Raw genomic sequence first — 27815 nt, forward strand, 5'->3', positions numbered from 1 at the left:
TTGAGTCTAAGGCCCTGTTCACACCTGGCATAAAGGCTACATCCACACTGATACGTTTTGGTTTTAAAACACATTTTTAAATCTAAAACGATCTCCGTCCAGACGAGCATTTTAGGGCCGTTTCACAATTAATCTCCGTCCATACTACCACGCCTGAAAACGCGGTTGGTTGTTCAGTTGTAGAAAATACTAGGAAGGAAGAACAGCTATGGTGAAATAAATGAAATAAAAACCAATAAAGTCAATGAATGAACCACTGGTAGTCGAGGCTGATGTCCTTTGTTGTCTTCCGTCCAGACTAAAACACAACCCTGGAGTTTTAAAACTAGAACGGCGTCAGCAGCGTTCAAACGTCTCCGTTTTAAGGTCTCAAAAACGTCGGTGTAGTGTAGACGTGAGGCATAAACGTAGCAGCGGTTATCGGTTTTAAAACGTACTAGTGTGGATGCAGCTTTACATGCTTCCTGGGTGGTCCGATCACTAGTGGACAGCTCTGAGTACAGGTGTGAATGCACCCAGGACGCATCGAGATCCGATCACTCAGACCACATTCAGAGGTGGTCTATGCGCCGCATATGGCCACATGCTTTTAGCAGTGTGTACGCAAATGTGTCCTAGGCCACATTGAAGGACCGCCTATTCAACTGACGTCATCCGCGGATGTACATACTCATTCGCGCGCCAATGGCGTCATATTAACAACGTCTAAAAATGATGTGTGTGTCAAACATCTTTGCGATTTGGTTTGCCTGGAACGAACCAATGAATAGACCCAGTCTGTATTGTTTTTTTTAATTTTTTTTATTTAGTGAAGCATGACAAAACAATGGAAATTTGACAAGACAAACAGAAACAAACAGAAGAGAAAAATAAATAAATAAAATACATCGGGTGTCATGACAAAATGAACGGGACAAGACAATTCTAACAGAACGAACAAAATGAGACAAATAAATAGGAGATGTTGGTGGAGGGAGGGTGGTGTTACTGACAGTACAGGACAGTCTGTTGTGTAAGGTTCTAGTGTGTGTGTGTACAGTTGTGTGTGTTTGTATGTATGCAGTGTGGAGGGTGTAGGGTGTTAGTTTGTATTTAAAGAGGAGAAAGAAAAGGGCGGGAAAGCGAGAGACGGGGTGGGGTGGGGGGTTGAGTTGAGTATTTTTCGTGGCAGGGGTGCCTTATAATATCCCATGGTCCGACAATGTTATGTTATCATATTTTGTCTTTATTTGTATTTGTATTTGTATTTGTATTTGTATTTTTTTGTTTTGTTTCCTGAGACAGGTTACCCCCCTTAAGCTGCCCCTAGACCTTGGAGAGAGGGCTGGCTGTCAGCGGTGTCTACTGTCGGTTGTCAGTGATGTCCCGCCAGAATTGTTTGATTGGTGTGCAGTCCGATGTGGCGTGCACATAGGTGTCTGTGGTGTTTTGTGTGCAGTGCGGACAAATTTCTGATTCTGTAAAACCCATTTGAAACCTTCTTTTTCCCGTGTAGTGTACTCTGTGAATGATCTTGTACTGGATGAGTTGTATGTTGGTGTTGGTGGATGTAGAGAAGATGTTTTGGCAAATTTTGGTCCAGGAGTCGGCACCGGGGATTAGTTGTAGGTCTTGTTCCCATTTTATTGACGGGATGGATATTATTAGATTGGATGTGGAAATGATCTTGTATGTTTTAGATAGTAGCTTTTTTCTGGAGGTGATGTTAAACAATTGTGATGCTGGTGGGGGAAGATCTGACTTAAATGCTTTAATGTTGATTGTTGATTCTCCCCAATGCCCCTACTTCTCGACCAAAAAAGGAAATGAGACCAGAGTATTATTGTGGAAGATGTGTTTGAGGTGTGTGATATCTTTACTGATCTATGATGAGAAATCTAGTGGCTTTCTGTTCATTAAAAAGTCAGGATTGCTCCAGATTGGAGTGTGCTTGTTAGGTGAGATAGTGGTGTTAGTTATTTGGTGAAATTTCCAAATACATACATTTCAAAATAAATATAAAAAAATAAGTGCATAAATAAAAATAAAAAAATAAAAAAATAAATTTAAAAGAAATAATAAAAATAAATGCATAAATAAATAAATAAAGGGGAAAATTAAATGGAAGAGTAAATAAATATATAAATAAGGGAATTAATACAAAACATTTGATTAATTAATTAATTAATTAATTAATTAATTAATTAATTAATTAATTAATTAATTAATTAATGAATGGCTATATTCATTTGTAATATTATTTCTGTTACATTTAATGATATTTATTTATCGAGTCATTTATTTATTTATTTTTGATTTTGTCAGGTTCTGTCCTCCATATGAACTGACGTACTCAGACGTACTTAGTACTTAATGCCAGGTGTGAACGGGGCCTCAGATAGTATATTTGAACAGGTCAGAGCCTGGGCACTGTGTGGTATGTTATCAACACAGTTCAATTACATGCCCACAGACCCACCCAGCTATCGTAGTGACAGTGACCTCCTGTTAATATGTTAAATATTTACACATCTGCATACTTCCTGTAGTGTTAAATAGTCACCAACACGATGTTGTTCCGGTGTCGGTGAGGAGATCAGCAGCTAATGACAGCTGGACCTTTATACTCACTGCTCCTGTTACTCTGGACACAATTCATGGGAAGAGAAAGAGCTAAAAACAAAGAGAATCAACTGAAAATAAGAGAGGAAGTCATCGAATGCAGACGTCCACCAAAGCAGATCTGCACCAAAATTTTCTTCCAACAAGTTTCATGAAATTTGGGCCATTAGTTTTTAACTAATCCTGCTGATAAACACACAAACAAACCAAACTAAAAACAGTATTTACAATTATCTGACATCAGAACTTCCGCTAAACGTTGGCGAGGAAAAACTGTCATGTCCATTTTCAAAGGGGTCCCTTGACCTCTGACCTCCAGATGTGTGAATGTAAATGGGTTCTATGGGTACCCACGAGATGCCCACTTTATGATCATCACATGCAGTTTGGGGCAAGTCATAGTCAAGTCAGCACACTGACACACTGACAGCTGTTGTTGCCTGTTGGGCTGCAGTTTGCCATGTTATGATTGGAGCATATTGTTTTATGCTAAATGCAGTACCTGTGAGGGTTTCTGGACAATAATAATAATAATAATAACTTGGATTTATATAGCGCCTTTCAAGAAACCCAAGGACGCTTTAACATAGGCATAAATAAACACAACAAATTGAACATAGCAGTAGCTAGAGGCCATAGGCCTTGGTGAAGAGGTGGGTTTTGAGAAGTCTTTTGAAACTGTCCAGAGATGGTGCTTTGCGGAGCTCTATGGGGAGAGAGTTCCAGAGGGTGGGGGCTGTCACACTGAAAGCTCTGTCCCCAAAAGTTCTCATTTTTGTGTGAGGGATGGAGAGCTGACCCGAGCCTGAGGATCTGAGGTTCCGGGGCTGTGTGTAGGGGTGGAGGAGGTCAGATAGGTACTGAGGAGCCAGGGCGTTGAGGGATTTGTAGGTGAGGAGGAGGATTTTGTAGGTGATGCGGGACTTGACCGGGAGCCAGTGGAGGTGGATGAGGGTGGGGTTGATGTGCTGCCAGGGCTTGGTGCAGGTGAGAACCCTGGCAGCTGAGTTTTGCACGTACTGGAGCCTGTCCAGGGCTTTGCTGGGAACCCCGGTCAGAACTCCATTGCAGTAGTTCAAACGGGAGGTGACGAAAGTGTGGATGAGGGTTTCTGCCACAGAGTCAGAGAGTGATTGCCGGAGACGGGAGATGTTTTTTAGGTGGAAGAAAGCGGATTTGGTGATGAACCTGATGTGAGACTGGAATGAGAACGTTGGGTCCAGGATGACACCCAGGTTGCGGACTTCCGAGGATGGGGAGAAAGAGCAGCCGTCAACGTCCAGATGTAGATCTCCAACCTTCCGGAGCAGGGCCTTGGGAGCCACAACCATGAGCTTGGTTTTGTTGCTGTTGAGTTTAAGGAAGTTAGATGACATCCAAATTTTTATTGCATGCAGGCAGTTTACAAGTGACTGTGGGGGGAGCTGGGTGGATGGTTTGGTGCTAAGATACAGTTGTGTGTCGTCAGCATATGAGTGAAAGCTGAGACCGTGGTGGCGGATGATCTGACCAAGGGGGAGCATGTATCATGTACAATATCTGTCATTGTTTTGTGTTGTTCATTGATTTCCAATAATAAATATATACATACATTTGCATAAAGCAGCATATTTGTCCACTCCCATGTTGATAAGAGGATTAAATACTTAATAAATCTCCCTTTAAGGTACATTTTGAACAGATAAAAAATGTGTGATTAATCATGATTAAACATTTTGACAGCCCTAGTAAGGAGACATCAGACTTGACTAAACCATTTATTTCCTATCTCTGTAAACAAAATATAACAAATAAATACATGGATATAAATTTATAAATAAATTTATGAATACATTTAAATAAATAATGCGATTAATAAAACACAAAATAACGTTATGTATGTATTAATGCTGTGTATCGTGAAGAATCTAACGATAGGTATCATGATACAGGGGTTACGATTCAATATATTACGATATATTGCGATACTGTAAGCAAGGCAAAATACTGCGTTTGTTTTTAATCTAATTTTAGGAAAACTGTCATATTATAAAGAGCACACCATATGTATAAAATATGAGTGAAAAAAGTTAACTTTTTTATTCAATCAGAACAGTGAGATCTGTATTTGCATTTCTAACAGTCCCAGTAACAACAAGAGTTAATGTTTATGTGCAAACTTTGCACGTAAAGATTGTTTTTGAGAATCGAAATGCCGTATCACAAAACATAATATCCCGATACGTATATATATATATATATATATATATATATATATATATATATATATATATATATATATATATATATGTATATATATATGTATATATATATATATATATATATATATATATATGTATATATATATGTATATATATATGTATATATGTATATATATATGTATATATATATATGTATATATGTATATATGTATATATATATATGTATATATATATATATATGTATATATATGTATATATATGTATATATATATATGTATATATATATGTATATATATATGTATATGTGAAGTTGTAGTGGGCTCAATTTTAGAGTTAGAGTGAAGATACTGGTATCATCTCAAACTAGAAAACCTGATGAATCCATCGGTACCAACCATGTCATTCTAGCTTGTCGTGAAGGAGGTTAAATAAAACAATCATAAAAACATCCTAATAAAACAGGTGTGCTATATAAAATAAATCCAACGTGATTCTCTGCCGTGCAGCTGAGGAGGGTGTTTACAAAGACATGTATTTGGGTCAGATGACATTGTTCGGGTCTCCCACCATCAGGGGGCTGCTTTGTCATCGCTGCAGTAGCTTTTTTTTTTTTTTTTTAAATAAGGTCAACTAGCAGGAGCAGGAGACCAGCGTCGGTAGCTCATGTGGATCATTGTAGTCGTGGTCGAGGTAAGCAGCGCGCTCTCCTCTAACTGTGCTAACAGCTGGTTCAGGCTGCAGCGCAGCAGATGTAATGGAGGCAGAGTTATGTAACCACAGCCAAAAGGAAGGTGCAGAGCATGCTCTCATGGACCTTGTCTGGATCCAACCATGCAGTAAACATATATATATATTTATTTATACATTTATATATTTATATTTATAATTTTATATATATATATATATAATATTTTTTTAATATATATATATATATATATATATATATATGTATATATATATATATATATATATACATATATATACGTATATATATGTATATGTATATATATGTATATATATGTATATACATATATAGATTTTATATATATATATATGTATATATATATATATTTTATATACATATATATGTATATATTTTATATATATACATATATATGTATATATATATTTTATATATATATATATACATATGTATATATATATATATATATTTTTTTTTTTATATATATATATACATACATACATACAGAGAGCGGGTACTAGACAGAACTCTCACTGACAGCAGTCTCTTCTGAAGGATGCTTCTTTCTCTGTCCTCACTGTGTCCCTCTAGTTCACCTCCGGTCCACACCGGACAACTTTCAGCCATGTGTTTTTAGTTGTCCATCAGTTTGTAAACCACTATAGCTGCCTACTATACTCCTCGTGTTTCACTCAAATGGAACTGCGGTCCAAACCCTGTTTTTGTGAAGCTCTTTTCACATTATCACTCCTAATGACAGTTCCGTTTCTAACGGTGTGTGTAACACACCTGGATTTACACCGTGCACGGCGGTCGGCTGTAATGAAATGGAGCTCTGCACAATGCCCAGAGTTGACTTCTATTCTTATGTCTTGTTAGTGAGGAAGGAAGTATGGACGGTGAGCTTTGGTTAGTCACTTTAGATTAAGGATAGACGGTTGAGCGGTCGTTTTCTAACGACTTTCAGTTGATTCTCTCGGTTCGTGTTCATCCATGATCACCGGTTAGTTAAATATTGCCAACTGGCTGACATTGTCCTCGTTCTGACTACTGTTACACTCTCTACTAGCATCGCACTGTTGTTGTTTGCTATCGTAACGTGACAAACTAGCTGCAGTCAGTTCTTCTTCACTGCACTAAAACAGTAGTAGCCAATGGCAGCCATGATACCTCCAGGGTGACAGCACAGAGAAGAAGAAGAAGAAGAAGAACTCTGGTTAAACAAATAGATTTTTTTCTGGGTTAATAGATTATGATATCAGATCGGTGCATAGACAGACACATTTCCATTACCAGTATCGGTATCAGAACAACTCTATCAAATATTCCGTATTGATTTTTAATGAATAGTTTACATGTAAAGATGTGTGGCAGACAGTAGTTCATTTTGTGTCGTGTTTAAACCCCCGACTGCTAAATAGATAGCAGCGTTGTGATCTGTCTTCAGCCATTTCGCTCTTCCACTCCAACTCAACAACGTAGACTGCGACAGGAAGTAATGGTGATGTGTTCTTTATATCAGTTTTCCTAAAATTAGATTTAAAAAATTGTAATATCTTGCAATATATTGAATTGTAACCGCTAAATTGTCAATGTGTGAAACCCAAAGTGTTTCCCTCCTTTACTGGATGTGTAGTGTTTACCACGCTGGATTTAACATGTGAGGGTGCAGGTCGTATCCACGACGACCCTCCAACGGTTTCTACTTTCTGAGGTTTGTTTTGGTTGACGGATACGGAACGGATATGACGTCACGTTACTCAGACTACCACAATAAAAGCGGTGACTTCCTTCTACCTCCACACAGACTCAAACAAAGCAAATATATTGATTCTGGCATTAAAACATCGATTCAAAACATTATACATCGTGAATCAATTCTATTGTCCCACTCCTAGTGATGGATTAGTTTAGAGTAGCCAGCAAGCCTAGGACTCCTTCAGTAGAGATACATTATCAATAGAGTAGAGGTGAGGCTGGGCAACACCAACAGGACGTATATATACAGTATATCAGGGATAGGCTGAAATTTATAGCTACAGTTTTATGCCTTTATGGTGTTGGTGCTTCAGCGTAGCTCTGCTGGTGGTGTACACCTCAAAATGGGGGAATACCACATGGACACTCCTTTACAGTCAAATCAGACATATTTGGGAGCTATAAACCTCGTCTAGCAGCAGTTGGATGTGTGACTACCGGTACTTCATATTTGAATGATGACGCATGTTTAATAGGCTGTGCACCGTTGATTTCATCTCTTTAAAGTTCTATCAATTGTAAATGAACACCAGCATTCATGCTCTTCTGTCAGCCCCTCCACTCGTACATTTCCATCGTCAGTCGTCCCCTGTAGATAATATTCCTTCTTCCTCAGTGCGTCGCCAGCAGTCATTCTGTCACTCATCATCACAGCAGGAGGTCATCCTCTCCCGTAAGCCAGCGTTGGGATGTGTTAAGCTGCTGCCGGGACGGTGTGTTTTTTAAGAACGACGACGTGTTGAGGTTTTATTTTTCAATGCTTTAACGGCACAAACCGGCGAGATACGACCACAGTTTATAAACCCATGTGGTCTATGGTTATATTTATTTATGCACCTGTGTTTTCATCACCCACAGCAGTCTGGTTCACTGACGTCCTCTCTAACCTAACCTCACCAACTGTACCGGAAACATCCCCCCCATACCTGCTTCTTTTAACGCCTAATAAGACACGACTTCTACAGTAAACGTTACCAACTGTCTCAATATGGCGTCCGACGTGTTGAGGTTCTAGTCAGCTGCTAATGATTCAGCAGCGCGGCTCACAGACAGGCCTCCTTCTAAAAGAGGAAGTGTTCACTTCCTAGCTTCTTGTTCCTGTAGCTGCACTTTTAAATCATGCATCCACTGCTGCTTCCCACTCTCCCATCAACATCTGCCTGCACACAACCAACTGGGTGTACTGGTCCGCTCCACTGACGAGGTTTCTTATAGTTCCAAGTTAGAGTTTTAGTGCAGGTCGCAGTGTCTCCATGTTTTTATTAAAATATGTAACGGACAATAACAACAACATGTCATCACCTTTCAGAGGGGGGGGGGAGAGAAGGTACATTTAGCTTTCATTTGTGGCATCACCTGTAACTAGAAATAAATAATATAACTATAAATGCATGATTTTAATATTTAATGAGCTAGTTGTGACAAAACACTTTTGGTACACATCACCGGCAACAGTTTTAACAGTTCAATTAAGACTATTAATATGTTAAATCAGGCATTATTCATTTACCTTAAAAAAAACAAAAACAACCCCACAGACATCCGTTGTATTTCCATTTCAGCGCTGTGCACGGCACTTATTGATATTTCAAAATACTCACTGTTGCAAACCGATGGCATGTACAGGATCTCACTGTGACGTACAGTTTAGTTTAGTTTGTTAAGTCTTTATTTGTCATAAGCACGACAGGTACAGTGGAGCATCTGTTGGCAATGAAATTCTTTGTTGTCCGTCTACGTCCAACAGCGTTATTATAAAATGTATAAAAAGAAAAACATGTAATTCAAAATGAGAATCCCAGACATGAACTAGGGCAGAAGTTAAAATATAGGAAATAAATATAATACGTATAAAATGTAATAAAATAATTAAAAATATAATAGGGCTGCAACTAACGCTTGTTTTTATTATTGATAATTCTGTCTATTATTTTCTCAACTCATGCTGCCAAAATTGTCCAAAAATGTCCAAAACATGTCAGGAAAATGTCCGAAAGAAGTATATAGAGAGCATATTTGTTATGCTAAATGCACTCCCATGTTGATAAGAGGATTAAATACATGACAAATCTCCCTTTAAGGTTCATTTTGAACAGATAAAACATGTTTAATTAGGATCTATTTTAATGGATTGACAGCCGTAGTTGTAACCTCATGCAGAAGTGTTCTAGAGTCCACAGTACAGCTCAGAGTCATCAAGTTTCTTTAACATTTCCTTTGGACTTGATCCTGGAAACAAAAGGTTCTTTGTGATTGTGTTGTTTGTCTGCAGCCGTTCCTCGCCACGTGAGCCGACACTATCACAATGTAAACACGGGAGAAACGATGACCTCGTCACAAGGAGCCACGGCTTCTCCTTGCTAGCACATGCTCATTATAGGCCTGCGGAGGTGTCTGTAGGTGGAGGCCTGGCCATTCGGTCTCTGGTGTACGAGGGACGCCGCTGTGGTGTTAATGGGCTCCGTGGAGGGCGGGGCGCTAATTGATTCATTCTCATTAACAGCCGTTCCCAGGGTTCCCAGGGTAGCATGTATCCGTCCCAGGTTCCCCCACAGCCTCCCAGGTGTCCCGCTACCCTCCCTGCAGTTTGACTGTCGGGGGACAGGTGGCAGGGAGAGTCCCAAACCGAGGACGGGATCACCAGGAGGAGGAGGAGGAGGAAGAGGAGGACATGTCTCACATTAGGTTATTGATGCATGTGAACGGGTAACGATGGCATGTATTAATCCACTCTCCCGCCTTGTGTCCACAGTATTCGCAGCGTGATGCAGAAGTACCTGGAGGAGAGAGATGAACTGACGTTTGACAAAATTTTCAACCAGAAAATTGGTGAGTCTCAACGTTTTTTTTTTTATCACGTTAAAGGACGCTCAGATGAAATGTGCAGACGCTGTAACAGAATCAGCACACAATTAAATCACATAAAACAATAGCTGAGATGTGTTTTATGTGAATGTGATCTCATTGTACGCTGAAGACTCTATTTATACAGATACCAGATCTGGGCTGCAGGTCGGAACGTCTTTTTCTCTTAGGAAGGTTCCTAACGGAGGGAAATGACCCGCTAATGCTAAAGAAAGGAGCTTCAATGCTTCCTGTCTTATCTCCTTTAGCATAGGATACACTGGAGCGTCCTTTACCCAAAGAAAGGACGCTTCAATGCTTCCTGTTTTATCTCCTTTACCATAGGATACACTGGAGCGTCCTTTACCTAAGGAAAGGATGCTTTAATGCTTCCTTTATTATCTCCTTTAGCAGAGGATACACTGGAGCGTCCTTTACCTAAGGAAAGGACGCTTCAATGCTTCCTTTCTTATCTCCTTTAGCATAGGATACACTGGAGCGTCCAGTTGACTTTTCCTGAGTCCTCATGAATTCTCCTTCTCATCTTTCCTTGACCTCATGATGTTTTCCATCGAGGTCGAGGAGAAGTGCTAAGGACAGGCAGGTTATCCACTTCTCCACTGAAATATCTCAACCTCTACTGGATGGATTGGTGTTATTTTGTGTGTGCAGACGTTCATGTTCCTCAGAGGATGAACCCTAATAACTGTGGTGACCCTCTGATTTTTCCTCTGGCGCCACCATGAGGTTAACAAGAGTGAAATATTTCAACAACTACTGGATGTTGTGATGAAATTTGGTTCATAAATTCATCTTCCCCTCAGGATGAATTGTAATAACTTTGGTTATTAATGTTTCATCTGATTTTATAGATATTTAATGTTGATCAGTGACGTCTTTTTTTAAGTATGTTTATATATATATATACCGTAAAACTTCAGTTAAAAGCTGAGCCCCAGTTCCGTTACTGCTGCTGGTCCTGACATCCAGACCCACAAAGCTTCCTCCATGTTTACACCACGCTGCTTCAAACAAGTGTTTTTGCTCCGCCGCTCATATCAGTGTCTTCTAGATCTGTTGCTGCAGCATGTACACAGATACCTGCGGCCTCTTCTCCGTGCAGGGTTATTGGTTGTGATGGCGAGGCGGCGTTGTTTGTGTGTGTGGTGTCAGCGTCTCGATGCAGAGCGTCATGTTTCCTGCTTCCTCCCGGGCCTCCAGTCGGTAGCGGTGCCTCTGTGCTGGCTGTTCTCCGAGTGTTTCCAGTCTTGAGCGGCCGGGCGGCGTGCCAGCAGTAGTTGTGGCGTAGCGAGGGGTACCGGGGGACCACAGCCGCCCTGCAGGCTTCTTCTAGGTTTACTTACTGTTCTCGGTCTCAGTCCCCCTGTGACAAGAGACCGAGTTAATTCTCCCGGCCTCCTTCTCTCAGTCTCCAGCTCTCCTTCTGTCAGACCTGTTGCTCTCTTTATGTTCACTATCATCACCTCTTACTTCTTCTCTTTCACTGCATGTGTGACACTCAACCATCCAGTGATTCTTCAGCTCTTCTCAGGTCCTATTTATCCACAATATGTTGAATACAGCTGATCAGGTTCTGACAGAACAATGAGAAATAAGTTAACGTGATGACGTGTTAATGCAAATTAGTTTAAACGGCACTTATGTTTGTAACGCATTAAATAAGGTTGTAGCGGCTCAGTGTTAAAGCCAGAGTGAAGATACTGGTATCATATGAAACTATAAAACCTGATGAATCCATCGGTACCAACCATGTCAGACTAGCTGATCATGAAGGAGGTTAAATAACGCTCCAAACTTACACGAAATTTTGGTTAGGAAAAACTGTCATGTCCATTTTCAAAGGGGTCCCTTGACCTCTGACCTCCAGATCAGTAAATGTAAATGGGTTCTATGTGTACCCACGAGTCTCCCCTTTACAGACATGCCCACTTTATGATCATCACATGCAGTTTGGGGCAAGTCATAGTCAAGTCAGCACACTGACACACTGACAGCTGTTGTTGTCTGTTGAGCTGCAGTTTGCCATGTTATGATTGGAGCATATTGTTTTATGCTAAATGCAGTACCTGTGAGGGTTTCTGGATCAATATCTCTCATTGTTCTGTGTTGTTAATTGATTTACAAGAATAAATATATACATACATTTGCATAAAGCAGCATATTTGTCCACTCCCATGTTGATAAGAGGATTAAATACTTGACAGTGTTTGGTTTGTCCGTTCTGGGCTACTGTAGAAACATGGAGGACTTCATGAAGAGGACCTGCTCCCTGTGTAGATATAAATGGCTCATTCTAAGCTAACGCAAACACAAACATTCTTACTTTCAGGTGATTATTTATGAATGAAAACATATTTATGAATATTATATTCTGCTAATAGATCCCCAAAAATCCTTCACATTGTTCCTTTAATGGAGAAAGAAAACAGAAGATGAATCCATCACTAAAATGAACGTCTGTTGCAGCCTTAATATACTGTAGACAATATAAAGACAATATTTGGCTAGTCGTAGTTTATTGTGTCGTGAGTTAAGATGCTGAGTCAACATGGACTTATTGCAGTGAAGAATGTATGACGTCTTACATCATAAAACATTTCAAACAAAGACCTTTGTCTTCTTTCTAATCCTCTACAAATACTGCCACTAAAAGAGACATTTTACTGTCCAATATCTTCAGTCTCACATTAACAAACAACGGCTGCTCCTCCTCAGGGAAACCTGTTTGTGATGGTAATGCACCTGAACGTTACTGAGCACACATCACGAGATGTGACTCTTTAGTTAAACATGACAGCTTCACATGATGCTCCACACTCTAGTTACGTATTTACCACTCAAAATATTCTAAATGTAAGTTTGAACCAAACATCATCAGACCGTCTTTCCTTCTACATCATGAAACAATCACAAATGAATCATGAAAAAGTAAAGATTTCACTTCACTGATCCGGAGATCCTCGTGGGACTGCTGCTCTGAAGCTGGATCGAGAACTAGTCCATAATATTTCATTTCCAGTTCTATAAAACCTAAATGTGAAGCTCCTCAGCTTCCCGAACCAGTGGATTGTTCCTGCTGGGGGATGTTTATGGCGATCACGCCACTGCCCTGTTTATCATACTGATCTGTCTTAACGTCTTCCTCTGAGACAGACCCGTCCCCTGGTTGTTACTGGTCATTAGTCCGGCTCTCAGGTCTCATTAGTCTTCTAGAGAACACTTGATACCAGGCCGGTCGATGTGGCCGTGCCTCTGGGACATTTACATTCCAGGTAATCAACAGGCCCCCCGCCCCGCCCGCTAAATAATAGTTAATTAGGTCTCCGCTAATGTGGACGCCTTTGTCACACTGAGCTGCTTTTAAAGTGTTGATTTTGACGTATCTGTCCCATCCTCAGTGATGTTTACATGCACAGAATATTCTGGATTTTGCTCTTATTCTGAAAAAGATAATCGGTGCGTTCCATTACTACCGTACTATTTAGTATGCCAGAAAAAGATTTAGTATGCTCCAAATAGAGATGTTAATAATTAACCGTTTAACTGCCATTAAGCATTTTAACCGATTAACGCTATCGGTTAAAACGGTTAAAAGAAATATTAATAATTACTTAAAAAGCTGAGTGGCTCAGAGGAGCGGCTCGTCTCTTTAAGGAGAAAAGCTGGTCCACCTTAACAGCCCACCTTAAGAGGTGAGCCGGAGTTGCAGGATACAGGAAGTCGGCTCTGGTCTCTGGCTCGCTTCTCACTTGAGTGGAGCGGAGGAGTTGTAGCATTTATTCACGACAAATAAACTGTACACACACTGCTAAACCTACGGTCACAGCTATAAGGCCACCAACAACCTCACACTCACCGCCAACACACACACGGTCTGTCGGACACTCGCTAAAGTTACGCCGAGCAGACACACAGCTGACAACCTGCTAAACTAAACTAAACGTGCGGTGGAGACTTTTACTGGGAAAGTGGATGTCAAATGCCAGGAATACCAGGATGTTCTACTACATCCGGTCGCATTTTGCAGAATGACAGCCAGCATGCTTTTCTGGCTATTCTGACCCACAATCCTTTGCACAACAGAAGATACGTCACATCGACTGAGCTGCCGAGAGAGAGAGAGAGAGAGAGAGAGAGAGAGAGAGAGAGGACAGCTCGTTATGGGCTATATGAGCAACAGGGTCAAAGTTCAAGGCGCAGTGTTGTGAGGAAGTAGAAAGCAGCCTCATCAGATTTCTTGCAGGTCACATGATGAGGAACTTCTTAGAGAACATATCTAAACTATTCCAGAGTTGTTATTTCTGGTCTAACTACCTAGAGTACCTACAGTAGTAACCTAGCATTATTTCCAAAGCCATCACCCCAGGGGGGCGTAACGAATAAATGCCAATATTAAATGTCTAGGTCTTTTATTGTGAAAGGTAAGAATGGAAGGAGTAAGAAGGTTTGCCGTCTCGGTTTGGACTGCCGAGCCTGAAGGAACCGCCGGTCCTACAATTAATGTTGGGAGTCTCTGTTAGTCAGCACCAAAGAAACTCTGGTGTTGTTTTAACAACAGCCACTGCCACCATTTTGGACTGAAAATGCTTGTTATATTTCTAATATTTTATAGTTCAACACTTTGCCATTTCAGTAGAATAGAGGTCATTTAGTTTAACTTTTGTACAGCAGACGTTTTACTGGCGTCTGGTAATCGCTTTCAGTCCAAAATGGTGGCAGCGTGGCTCTGCTGCTGGGTGCTGATGTTGCAATGAAACCAATAATTGACTTTGGCAGTATGTCCGTTCTTTGTCAGTACAGGAAGATGCCGTCTGGAGCATCACTGCTTCTTTAAGCTCTGGGGCCCGTTAACAGAACAACAGAGAGACGTGAAGGACCAGACTTCGTTGCATTAAGGCGGCTCAGCTTAGGGAAATAGTGGTGAGGCCGGCGGCACCGCAGAGATCCGTTGTGTGCTGTTCATATTTGAATGACAAATATTGTGGCTTTGCATGTAAGAGGAGAAAGCTGTCCAACACGTTCAAACCCAACACCACGCGACCAGAGAGGTAGAGCCGTGTAGAGGATTTAACAATACAAACAGAAACCACAAACACAATGACGGATCTAATGAGTATAATTAGACGCCGCTAGGTACGTTCTTACTGCTTTCATTCGTACTGCGGGTTGAACTAATCGTTAAACAAATAAGAAACCCAAACATGAAGTTCTAAAGCCAGTTTTATTAGAATCACATTCTCCAAAGTGAGATGTGTCCTCCTGTCACAACCCAACGGCTCGTTCATGCTTTAATAATCTGCCGGCCTCTGTTACAGCGATGCCCTTCAACTCCGTTACAATGCTGCGGTGTTGCTTTGGATACAGACACAACTGTGATACCTCAACACAGCAGTCTTATAACACCGACTCTGGCTGCTACTGTCAGCTACGATTGATTTTTAAATTGAAAAGCCCGTTATTTTACTCTCTAATTTCATCCTCAGAAGGATTACTGATGGTGCCTCAGCCAACGGGAAATCATTTTAAAAGTTATTCTGGCACAAAACTTCCTGGATCTGCACACACAGGACACCAGGACACTATCTCCTGATTCAATACTATCACCATACTCGGGTGCTGATTCAATATGTATTGGGATTTTTGTTAACTTTTTTAACTTTAGACCATGGAGGGGAAAAGTTGAATCATCCACTTCTAGGGACTTTGACTTTGTCAAATCTCTAAATAAATCCAGCAAAACTGTTTGATTTTCAGCATGTATGTAGTCAGAGATGTCCTGAAGTCAAATATATCAGGATCATTGGCAGGAGATGAGAGCGACGGCCGGCTCGACCGCCACGTTACCGTGATACGATAACGTTTCCTGTCCGTGACAGAGTTAGCATGCAGCTTTAGCTCTGCTCTGTCTAGCTCTGCTTTTCCTGTCAATGTGTGAAACCCAAAGTGTTTCCATCCTTTCCTGGATGTGTAGTGTTTACCACGCTGGATTTAACATGGGAGGGTGCAGGTCGTATCCATGACGACCCTCCAACGTTTTATACTCTCTGAGGTTTGTTTTGGTTGACGGATACGGAACGGATATGACGTCAAGTTACTCAGACTACCACAATAAAAGCGGTAACTTCCTTCTACCTCCACATAGACTCAAATATATCGATTCTAACATTAAAACATAGATTTCTAAATGGTTATACGTAGGTGAATGGATATTCCACAGGTAGAGGGTTCACCTGTGTTGGATCTCATCATAATGGATCAATTTCTGATCTTTTTCATGCATAAAATCTGTCCTCTCTTTCAGTTTGACTCTCAGGGTTTTTTAGCTTCTGAATATGATTTTTAATCAACGCTTGTAGAAGCTCGGCTGTGAGTTTGCTTTTGAATTTAGTACTTGGCTTTGTCCTTGAGCTTCCACAAGCCTTGTTGACTGTCATGACAACCAAGGTCGGGGAAGAAGAAGACGGCGCAGTGCTGCTGGAATGTTTCGCCTCCAGGGTGCAAAGCAGCGTTAAATAGGCCATTTTTAAATTTAGACAGCCAAAACAAAATGTAAACAATATTTTTATTATGCTTTTAAACACAAACAGACGAAACCAACAATACACCAACACACAAGTACGAAACATCAGACTCAGATCACTGACACATGATATACATAGTAAATAATAGACTCAAAGAGATGATTGTACACAATCATATAAATATGCAGTGGAACATTTCAGAGCATCTATCCAGCGTGGTAAACACTACACATCCAGGAAAGGATGGAAACACTTTGGGTTTCACACATTGACAGGAAAAGCAGAGCTAGACAGAGCAGAGCTAAAGCTGCATGATAACTCTGTCACGGACAGGAAACGTTATGGTATGGCGGTAACGTGGCGGTGGAGCCGGCCGTCGCTCTCGTCTCCGTGGTCAAATGGGCCGACGCTACGACTGTAGAGCACCCAGATACTGACATTTATGTTCTCTGCATTGAAACGGCCCCGATGGAGCTGACCATGGATGGATAAAGAGAACGGAGCTGACGGGAGAGCTAGAGACCACCTTGGAGAAGTTAGAGGAAGTAGACACGTGGGACTACGTCCGCTTTTCAAAATAAGGTGTTAACAAAGAGAACTGTATGTACAAAATACATCTATGGAAATCAGATTGATGGATTATATTCACCAGAAGTATAAAAGATTATAAATTAAAAAGAAGATACCACTAATCTGTGAGGGAAATGTATTTATTCTTTGATTTCTGGGTTGCTGGATAATAAATAATTCCTGTCAATGACTGATATATTTGACTTCAGGACATCTCTGACTACATACATGATGAAAATCAAACATTTTACTGGATTCATTTAGAGATTTTCCAAAGTAAAAGTCCGTAGAAGTGTATGATTCAACTTTTTCCCTCCATGGTCTAGAGTTAATAAATCGTAACGTCGAGTTTGATTAGAGTGAGTATCAGTAGTTTGTGCATGAAATGACTCAAACATGAACATCTGAAACAGCCAGTTTCACTTTTAAAAAGATCCACCTGGAGAGCGTCTTTGTCTTGTCAGTCCATGAGCTCCAAGAGAGTCGGTGGCCTTTAGACGTCGTTCTGAAGCAGAAGGAGGCGGCGTTGAGGAGATCCACCTGTCTTTACATCGGCTGGGCGGCCTGCTGGTGTGAAGTCCAGACAGAATCAGGGTCAGACAGGATGACCATTATGTAATGGCCGTTCTCTACGCTCTAAATATAGCAGGCATGCTGGCCACTACTTCACCTTGAACACTTTTTAAATATATATATGTTTTTCTACTATAAATACTCAGAGCCGGTTTACTAACGTGTACGACTACTTTCTGTTTCCAACGCAGGCGGTATGTTTTTAAATGGATTACAATGCTTGAGAGAGACTCCTTTGTGTGTTTGACCATGAAAGGATACTCGGCTCTCATTGGCTGGAAGATGTGCATCATATCTGCACAGTTCTGACGCTCCGTATTAATACTCTAAAGCCGCACTAATCAATATGTTTATACTAACAATGGATTGAATTACTGCATGGAACATGCTCGTCGTGACGAACCCACAGATAACCAGACTCGTTCAGCTCTTTGTTTTGGACCGTTTCAGCAGCTACCAGGTGAACATTGTGAACAGAAACACATCTCCAGTGAATGCTGATGTTGCTCTGAAGAACAATAACAACGTTATACGATCATATCGTGGTGATAACATGTCACTGTTGTGATTTGAGCTCGTTCTGCCGCCTCCAAGCGGCTTTCAAATCATTTATTGCTGCTCTAAAGATAAGATTATATAACTTTATTATTTATTTAGGGAAATTGTTGTGCAGCAGTTGCAGAACAAAGTAGGATCAAGTGCAAATATAATATATCAATAAAGGTATATAGATATAAATAAACCGATATCCAAATACCAAATATATAGATCTCAAGTTGCTGAGCACTAATACAACAATGCAGCGATAGTTAGGTTTCATTTTTGCCTTACAGAGAAATTCAAGTAATGTCTTGCAGACCCAAAAAATACTACTATTACTACTCCAGTAGTACTTGTAGGGTTAGTAGTACTCAATAATGTTGATCAATGTTCCAGCGTTTGGGTCAGATTTCTACCGCTCATCATGTCCCCCATTCTGTCTGCTGAAGCATCACTAAGCTAAAGGCTGGCCACCACTAACAGATGTTTCAGATCTTACCAGATGTGTAAAACGTGAGAGAGCCCACACATAACGACATGTTGTTTTAAGGTTAACAGTTTAGTTCCTATAGTGTGTGGAGAGAAACCGCAACAACACCACACACTAACAGATTCACTCATCAACAACAAGAGTCATCACTAAAAAAACGGAAATCTCACAAAATCTCTTGCGATCAAACCAAGCCCCCGGGAAGAGCGCCTGTCGTCGATCCGGACTTTCATAGTGGCCAAACGGCGGTACTGCAACTTCGTAATGACCGGGGCCCCGCCTCCAACGCTGCATCCAGTTCTTTTTTTTTTTTTTAAAGTTATTTTTTGGGGGCATTTTTCCATTTTATTGAGAGGACAGTGGATAGAGTCTTGGAAAGGGGGGAGAGAGAGAGTGGATGCGGAAAGGGCCACAGGCCGGATTCGAACCCGGGCCGCCGCGGTCAGGACCAAGCCTTGATACATGGACGCCCGCTCCACCAACTGAGCTAACCCAGGCGCCCTGCATCCAGTTCTTTTAACACATCCATGGATCAAACGTGACTTTAGTGTAAACAAACGTGGCGGACGACGGGCAGGAAGAGTTAGTGATGTTAGTTTTGACTTTGTGCTGAACATTGAGGAAGGATGGATGGATGAAGTGGAGACACGTTAAATAAACACTAATCAACACGTTGGTCCTCCATTTCTGAGCTCCATCTTCCTACTACGTTATGCTTCACGTTTAGCATTAGCTCATGCATTAGCCACGGTGGTCGTCCTTCCTTCTTCAGTCAGCTTGGTTCTCTATTGGCTGTCGTTCTTTCCCACATGACGGCGTCATCGTCTGTCCTCGGGGTTCCCCACACACACAACGGGATAGCCCATCGTAAATACTGAACATGTTTGATATTTGAAATGGGTGCGGTCAGGATGGACTTCTGAACATGCCTCACACCACAGGAACATCTGGAAAGATCTTTAGAACCATCAAACAATCAGGGCTTTGCTGACAGTCATCAGGAGGAGTCAGGACTATAGTCTGCTTGATTCTCATGTAGTGTGAACCCGGCATTAGTCGTCAGGTGTTGTCCTGGGTCATTGACATATGACATATATTTCTATATATTATAGCATTGAATCATTGATAGAAACTGGCCTGAACAACATTAGCTGGTAAAATGAAGCCAGCTCGTGTCGTTAAATGTGAATCTGACTAATGGAGGGTTTGAGGCAGAGAAGGAATCCACATGAAGAGAGGATGATTGACGGGGTTATTGTTTTATTTGTGTTGCATCATCTCACAGCTCCTCCTCTGTGTTCATGCTTCAGCCATCTCTTCTTCTTCATTCTTCCCTCCTGTCCCCCCTTCTCTCTCTTCTTTCTTTCACTCTTGCCTTGGCATTCTCCCTCTCCATCTGTCAGACTTCTGGAATGGATGATGGAGAGTTGTGTGTTGCCTAGCAACTGCGGGTTGCCATGGGAACCCCGACCAGAACTGCTGCATTTGCTTGTCGGCGGGGAGAAATGAAATTGATTAAAGGAGGAATAAAATAGGTGATGAGGATTGGAGAGAGGGAGAGAGGGAGAGAGAGAGAGAGAGAGAGGAAACGGAGAGAGGACAGCGTTTTTTAAAGGAGAGCAATAAATGGAAAGAGCCTAGAGACCCAGATCTCGATTTCCCAGAATGCAGCGTTTCTCCCGGAGGCCAGGACGCGTATGTCAACAGACCGTCCACGCCTCCAGTCCTTCTCACGTCTGTCCTTTATTCACCCGTCGTGATTCACACTATCTTCAATCTGAGCCGGGCTAGTTGGATTTACTCAACACTACAGATGACATCTTATAATTTTAAATCTACCGTCAACAAGTACGACAGCCAGAGTATTCTCCTGCTCTCTTTGTTATACAGCAAAAGCTTAAATGATAACCTATAATAATAACAATAAAGCTTTATATTTATAGCACAATTATGACACGAAATGCAAATAAAAGAGCGATTATGTCATAAAATCTAACTGAAATCTTGGTTTCTGCCCGTCCCCATCTTGGTTTATTCTTTTTTCTCTATTAGAGTAATTGCAGGTTTAAGGCTCTTCAGCATTGACTTCACTTTTCAGACCCGGAGGTTGACCACAAAACTTAGAAAAATATAAACTGACCAAAAATTGGATTTGTTGTGAAATTTATTCTGTGAACCTCTAGGGCTTCTGGGAAATGGTGTTCATTTAAGCTAGCAAAACACACACAAATTGAATAACAAAAAGCTGCCGTTCTTAAAGCGAGCCACACGACATACAGTTGAGAAAGGCTGTGTTTTTAGTTATCCCAGTTGTTCCAAACGTCAATGATATTTTGAAAGACGTTCTGGTTTCACTTGGGCTCTCTGTAGATGACTACGATGGCGTCCTCTGGTTTGGACTCTGCACCTCTTTGTTCCCTCTTTGTTTGGCTCTGTGAAGACAGCGTGGCGTTCGTTGGTCAATGGGGTTAATTTGTGTGTCAAAGTCCACCAAAGTTGAACACACTCAGAGTAACTGACCCTGCTTCCAGCCGATCTGCTGATAACAGCGGCTTCATTGACATTAATGGATTTCACTCAAACGTTTTTCTGTTTTTAGATGTTGACCGTGCGTTAACGTGCACCGTGGCTCATGTGGCCTTCGAGTGCTGCTGGTATTTAACGGCTGGTTAACATCCATCTCTCCTCTGACCCATCATCATATCATTTTGAATCTGTTATAAATATGAAAATAGCTGTCATGTGAAAGGTTACACCATCTGTTGGTGACCACATCGGGTGTGGATTGAATGATAATAACGGTCCCCAACATTCGGATGTGATAAAGCTGCCAGGCAGCCGGCCTGCAGACTCTCTCCACATGCTCCTATTCTTTATGTTCTTGTCCTGTGTGTCTAGTTAGCCTGTCAGGTCTTAACCTACATGTATAAATCTGATGATTTATGCTCTGCATTGTCTCTCCACATGGTTGCTCACCCCTCTCTCTCTCTCATGAACTAAAAGTCTCAATGTGTCCATGATTGGATGTAAGTTTCACACAGCGAGGACAACGTGTTCAAATGCTTGTTTAGCATATTCAGAGCAGATCAGCTGCCTTTGCAAACAGTCGACGTTGTTCCAGGACGAGACATCCGCTCCTTCATTTGTTTTAACTTTTGCACAAACAGTCCCGTGGTGACGGAGAAACGAGAGTCTGGTACCTGCTTCAGTAACAGAGCTTTCTGTGTCAGTGTGTGAAGGACTTCTGACTTTAACTGGTTATATGATCTCATGATCATTAAAGGAAGTGTCTTTAAAATGAGCGTGTGAAAGCTGACACTTTTAAAAGTATTGATGACATCCTGTAACATCTAATCATACCACTCCCCGGTGTGCAGGATGTTCCTACAAAGTTATCTGGAGGTTAAATATTAACATTTATCTGTTGAAACGAGGGATTCACCGACGCTGATACTGATGTTTAAAGTAACTATCTGGCCCATACCAGTACAGATGTTTTTGTTTATTTACTTATTTTTTTAAATAACTGTTTCAAAAGCCTTTCAGCTGCTAAACAGCTACCTACTCAACGAGAAGAATGTTTCAGTACAGCCCAACACAAATATTAGTTTGGTGAAACATAAATTAAATATAAAAGCGATTAGAAACATAAGCAGTGTTTCTCACACATACACTTTACTTGGGCAAGACCGACCACAAACTTCATAACTTCTGTTTCCTGTTACACTTAATAATTAATAATATACGTCATTTTGTTCTCATGTAGGAATTAAAAATTTGGATTTGCGACATTGATCAGGGCTTAATCGGGTCTGATAAATATTTGATTTGTTATATTCTGCAGCTCATGTTCAGACGCTACCGATTATTATTATATTATTATTATTATTAATAATAATAATAATAATAATTATCATACAAAGTTCTAGTTTTTCTGCTTTTTTTAATCAGCAGATAAAAGGCCTGAGGGGAGATACATATTCAGTGTTGGGTGGTTTCATATCCAGAGGAATGAGCATGTGAGCCTTATATTAATTAATAATTCATTGATTGATAAAATGTGACATAAATTACTTTTATTAATTCCCTTATTTATTTACTGGTCTGTTTAATTTTCCCTTTATTTATTTATGTATTTATTTTTATTCATTTTTTTTATTTATTTATTATTATTTTTGCATTTATTTTTTATTTATTTATTTTTGTATTTATAGTAATTTATTTTTGAATGTACGTATTTATTTATGCATTTATTATTTATTTCGTTTTTGCACAATTTTCTCTTTGCATTTCATCTCTTATTTATTTTCCAAAACTATTTCTGTGTTCTGTTCTTTACACATTTCTTTATGTACATACATACACTTAAAATTAAATATAAAATAATGCAAAAAATAAATAAATCAAAATAAATGCTAAAATAAATACATAAATTTAAAAAACAATAAAAATCAATATATAAATAAATGAAAGGGAAATGTAAACAAGAGTAAACAAATAAGGGAATTAATACAAAGATGAATAAATAAAGAAGTATATTATTTAAATATATATATAAATATAAATTTATGTCACATTTTATGAATTAATTAATTAATGGCTACATTTATTTTGAATATTATTTTTGCTACATTTAATGACTTATTTATTATTTATGAGTTCTTTATTTATTGATTTTGGCAGGTCCCGGCCTCTATATAACTAGTGCTCTATATAACAACATATGACATGACTAGCTCAGACATGTATTGACTCTGCTACAAGTCTGTAAATAAAGGGAGCAAATAAAGACCCAGAAAAACAGCGGAGGGTTTAAAGGATCAACAAAGCAACAGAAAACCAGCGCTACCTGTACGTCTCTGTGTATTTATATAGTGGATGTGTTTATGAGTTGTGTCTGAAACCCACTTTATGAAATCACAAGTCAAAAACACATCGTTTGACCTCCGTAATTAGAGCGTTATTTAGCAGCTGATGGCAGCGGTCTCTAGCCTGAACTCACTGTTGGTAATCAGCAGCAGACTGCAGAGCAGCGCCATCAGGAGAATACTTAACATTGTTTGCTAATCCTGATGTTGTATCTGTCACATTGAGCAGCCCACACACACACACACACACACACACACACACACACACATTGTGGTGTGCTCGGTGCTGGCTCTCTTGCACCAGTAAAGGTCAGTGTATGTATAATGCAACACAGTCAAATCTCACGTGACACTTCAATAAGAAACCTTTCCTTTTCCTCAAATCCATCTGCTCACTCTTCCACAGCAGGACGATGAGAGGGGAACTTTAATACTGTTATCACTGTCATGTTCACCAGTCTGTTGCTGTCATTCACTTCTAAAAACTACCTTTTACAAGATTTGTTTTAACTCATTTCTTTAACACGTTAACACAATCGATCTTTTGTAGATTGTAGCGGGCTCACTTTTAAATCTGGTATCGTATGAAACTATAAAAGGTAAACTATAAAATGAAGGTACGACGGAGTATTAGGGCCACATTCAGGGGGAACAAATCTGTGATTTTGAGAATAAACTCATACTATTTCAAGAAAAAAAAGTCGTAATATTACGAGAATGAAGTCATAACTTTACGAGAAAAAAAGTAATTTCCTTTTCGTGTTTATTTCTGATTTATGACTCACTTTCATTGCTCCACGGGGTTTTGCTTGCACCCTCTGACTCGCACGTGCGTTAGACTCCTTGGTCCGTGTTTCAAGACGGGTCGGGTGGGTTGCAGACATCGCCGCAGACCCCTGGCGCCTTTTACGTGGGCCGAGCCCCGCCCTGGGGGCACGACGCGGTCGACAGTCGCACCGGGAGCAGGGGGCCCTGTCCCTCCCCGGCGGGGAGAGAGGGCGCAGCGAGCACTTTGTCCACGGCCCCGGGAAGCACCTTCGCCCCGAGCCTTTCCAAGCCGCGCACCGCCTCGTATGCGGGACTCCCAAGCCTGTCGTGTGTCGCTCACACCCTCCAGCTGGCTGTTAACGAGGGGTTTCTGGCACAGAGAAGTACTCGTATCGGTACTCGGTATCGGAGAGTACCCAAATGTAAGAACTTGTACTCGGTCTGAAAAAAAGTGTTATCGGTGCATCACTACTTCTTATTAACGTACGCTCTTTGCTCCCGATTACGAGACAGGAAGTCGGGTAGTGTTGAACTTGGCTTTTGTGTCTGTGTTGTGCAGCAGATCTGGACTTGACTTCCACAAATCAGTAACCAAATTTAGTAATGAATCTCCGGTTCTGGTTCCAGTTCAGACCTGGTTCTGGATCCTGCAGCTCCAAGCAGAGCGGCCAACTGTTGCCCGTGTGTGTGTGTGTGTGTGTGTGTGTGTGTGTGTGTGTGTGTGTGTGTGTGTGTGTGTGTGTGTGTGTGTGTGTGTGTGTGTGTGTGTGTGTGTGTGTGTGTGTGTGTGTGTGTGTGTGTGTGTGTGTGTGTGTGTGCAGCTGATGGAGGACGCAGGAACACGGCAGTCTGGTATTTTTAGACATTTCAGGTGATCTCGCTAACGAGACGAAGCTCAGAGGAACTCGTGTCTGATTTGAGCTGAGGTGTGTGTGTGTGTATGTGTGTGTGTATGAGTGTGTGTGTGTGTGTGTGAGTGTGTGTGTCCTCTCTGTAAGAGGCCATTTGTTGAATTAGCTGGGCAGTGTTGAAGTGTTCAGCGATTAAGGTTAATCCTTGAGTCTTGGTGATGTAAGAACTGTCGTTTTCCCCTCCGTCCCTCCGTCTCTTAATACCTCCCTCACACGTTTAGTCCTTGTGTTGAAACCCTCTCTGTGTGTGTATGTGTGTGTGTGTTTGTGTGTGTGTGTGTGTGTGTGTGTGTGTGTGTGTGTGTGTGTGTGTGTGTGTTCGGTAGCACCCATTCTGCAAACAAGGATGCCCCGTGCACTCGGCTGTGTACATACAGTACACACAGCATGTGTGGATGCATGTGAGCACGCGTTTATTTGTATGAGCCTCGGCGTCGGCGTCGGAGCGGGGGGGAAATGATGCATCAGGTCTGCAGCAGAGATAAAGCAGAGAGGGGAAGAGGAGCAGGATGGATGATAGGAGGCCACAGAGGCTCTAAACAAATGGCTCCTCCTGCAGCGGGCCAGCCTCAAAACTGAATCAGGGAGGACACAGAACTCATACAAAAGACACTTCTTAGAGGCGAAGACGCTCATTTTCTGCCTGATTAAAGAGGCAGAAGCCTTTTAGTTTATCTGCAGAGAGAATCAGGCCTCTGATACCAGACTGTGTCATTTCTAATTCCCTGTTTTTATAACTTTACTTTATCATACTTCAGAAAAGAAGCTGCTTTCTTTTTCTTTAATCTGCTTCAGTTTGCTGTTGATGCAAAGTCAACCCTTCCTCCAGGTTTACCTTTTGACCTGATGAGTTCAGGATAATGAACATTAATCTGTACAACAGTACATATTATATAGCTATATTCACTATTCGCTATATTCACCACGACTAACAACGATTTTCTTTCTCCATTAAACTGCTGATTATGTTCTTGATGAATCGATTGTTAATAGTAAAAAGTAAAACACCCCAAAACCTCAGGATGTTCACTGCAGCCCCGTTTCCACCGCAGGAACTTTCCCCCCAAACTAGGAACCTTTTGAGGAACTCATTGCGTTTCGACTGCAGGGACCAGGGTCTAAATAAAGTTTCAAAGGACATTCACCCCCCCAAAAAGCCCTGGTGGGGGGGTAGTACTTTATTAAAAGTACTTTTAATGTTATCAAACAAAGAGAAATGTTCTCCTCTCGTCCTAAAATGGTTCTTGTTTATGAATGAAGCGGTACAGCGGCGCTGTGTTTGAGCAATCAGCGACGTTCATCCCTGCAAACTCCACCCTGAAAGCTCCTGTACTTGAGCCCGGTTTCCACCACAGGAACTTTCCCCCGGGAACTAGGAACCTTTTGACGGCTCTCGACTCATTTAAAAGAGAGAGAGATCACGAGGGCAAGCTGCAATGTTAGAAAACGTTTATTTTTGATCGTGTTTCTTGGGTGAAACGGGCGACACACTGAACTGCAGGCTGCAGAGTGTGTTTATCACGTCATGTTGCTTTTTCATACGTCAGAAGACTAATTAGCCTAATCTTCACAGGTCTTTAGATCGCGGTGAAAACACAGAAAACACTGGGCTGAAGGAACCTTTTAGTTCCTTGAAAAGTAGTTCTTTTGGTGGAAACCCGGCTGAAGCATCACATATTCTCTTTACTGTGAACTTTTGCTCATCTGATCAATATTTTTGCACAGAAATGTACAGCTCTCTCGTTCTGAAACAGTTCTATTCTACAGATTTGTTTTATTATTTATGTTTTATACCTCTTGACGGACTAGTTTTATGAAAAAACTGTCCTCCCAGCGGTGCAATACTTCTCTAAAGATGGATGTAAATGCACTCCATTAAATGTTATTCTGATGCATTTATTAGAAAGGATGCCACATACAACCTCACCTAACAGCTTGTTGTGTGACAATCCACCGTGCTACACGCCGCGGCGTCCTACAGGATAGAGTGACCGACCAGACTCGTGATCTCTCTTAGCCTCTTTCTCTATAGGAATCTTGTTAGCCGTCTATTTTGGCTAATACCGGATGCTAATCAGGTAAAACCACAGAGAGGAGCGCCAACACACGCACACACCGTGTCTCATATACACAGCCTGTTGGCTCAATACTACTCTCCGTCCTCCTGTCTCCTGTCGTCTCCCGTCGTCTCCGTCCTCCTGACGTCTTAGTTTTGACCGCGGTGACCTGGGACGTCGCGTCACAACGTTGCAGACGTTTTATAGTCCTCATCAGGGAGATCGCCGTAACTCAGCGGCCTCCCGGCGAGCAGCGGCAGCAGCAACAGCGGCGTCTACTGTACATCTCATCTCTGTGTCTCCACACCATTGTACACACATAGCCTGTAGCCACGGAGGCAATTACCATGGCAACAGAGCGCCTCATCTCTGCAAGCAACGTGGATGCA

The 27815-nt window shown here is 41.2% G+C and overlaps 1 protein-coding gene across 3 annotated transcripts in view; it reads left to right on the forward strand.

The window, feature by feature from the left end:
- Positions 1-27815, forward strand: part of grk3 (G protein-coupled receptor kinase 3) — a 79071-nt gene that overhangs the window by 10800 nt on the left and 40456 nt on the right. For all 3 annotated transcript variants that reach the window (XM_037753714.1, XM_037753715.1, XM_037753713.1), the window contains one exon: positions 10016-10092. In XM_037753714.1, coding sequence (XP_037609642.1) covers positions 10016-10092 — 77 coding nt within the window. The remainder of the gene's footprint in view (positions 1-10015; positions 10093-27815) is intronic.

The sequence above is a fragment of the Sebastes umbrosus genome, chromosome 19 (assembly GCF_015220745.1).
Source record: "Sebastes umbrosus isolate fSebUmb1 chromosome 19, fSebUmb1.pri, whole genome shotgun sequence".
In the NCBI taxonomy this organism is placed as follows: domain Eukaryota; kingdom Metazoa; phylum Chordata; class Actinopteri; order Perciformes; family Sebastidae; genus Sebastes; species Sebastes umbrosus.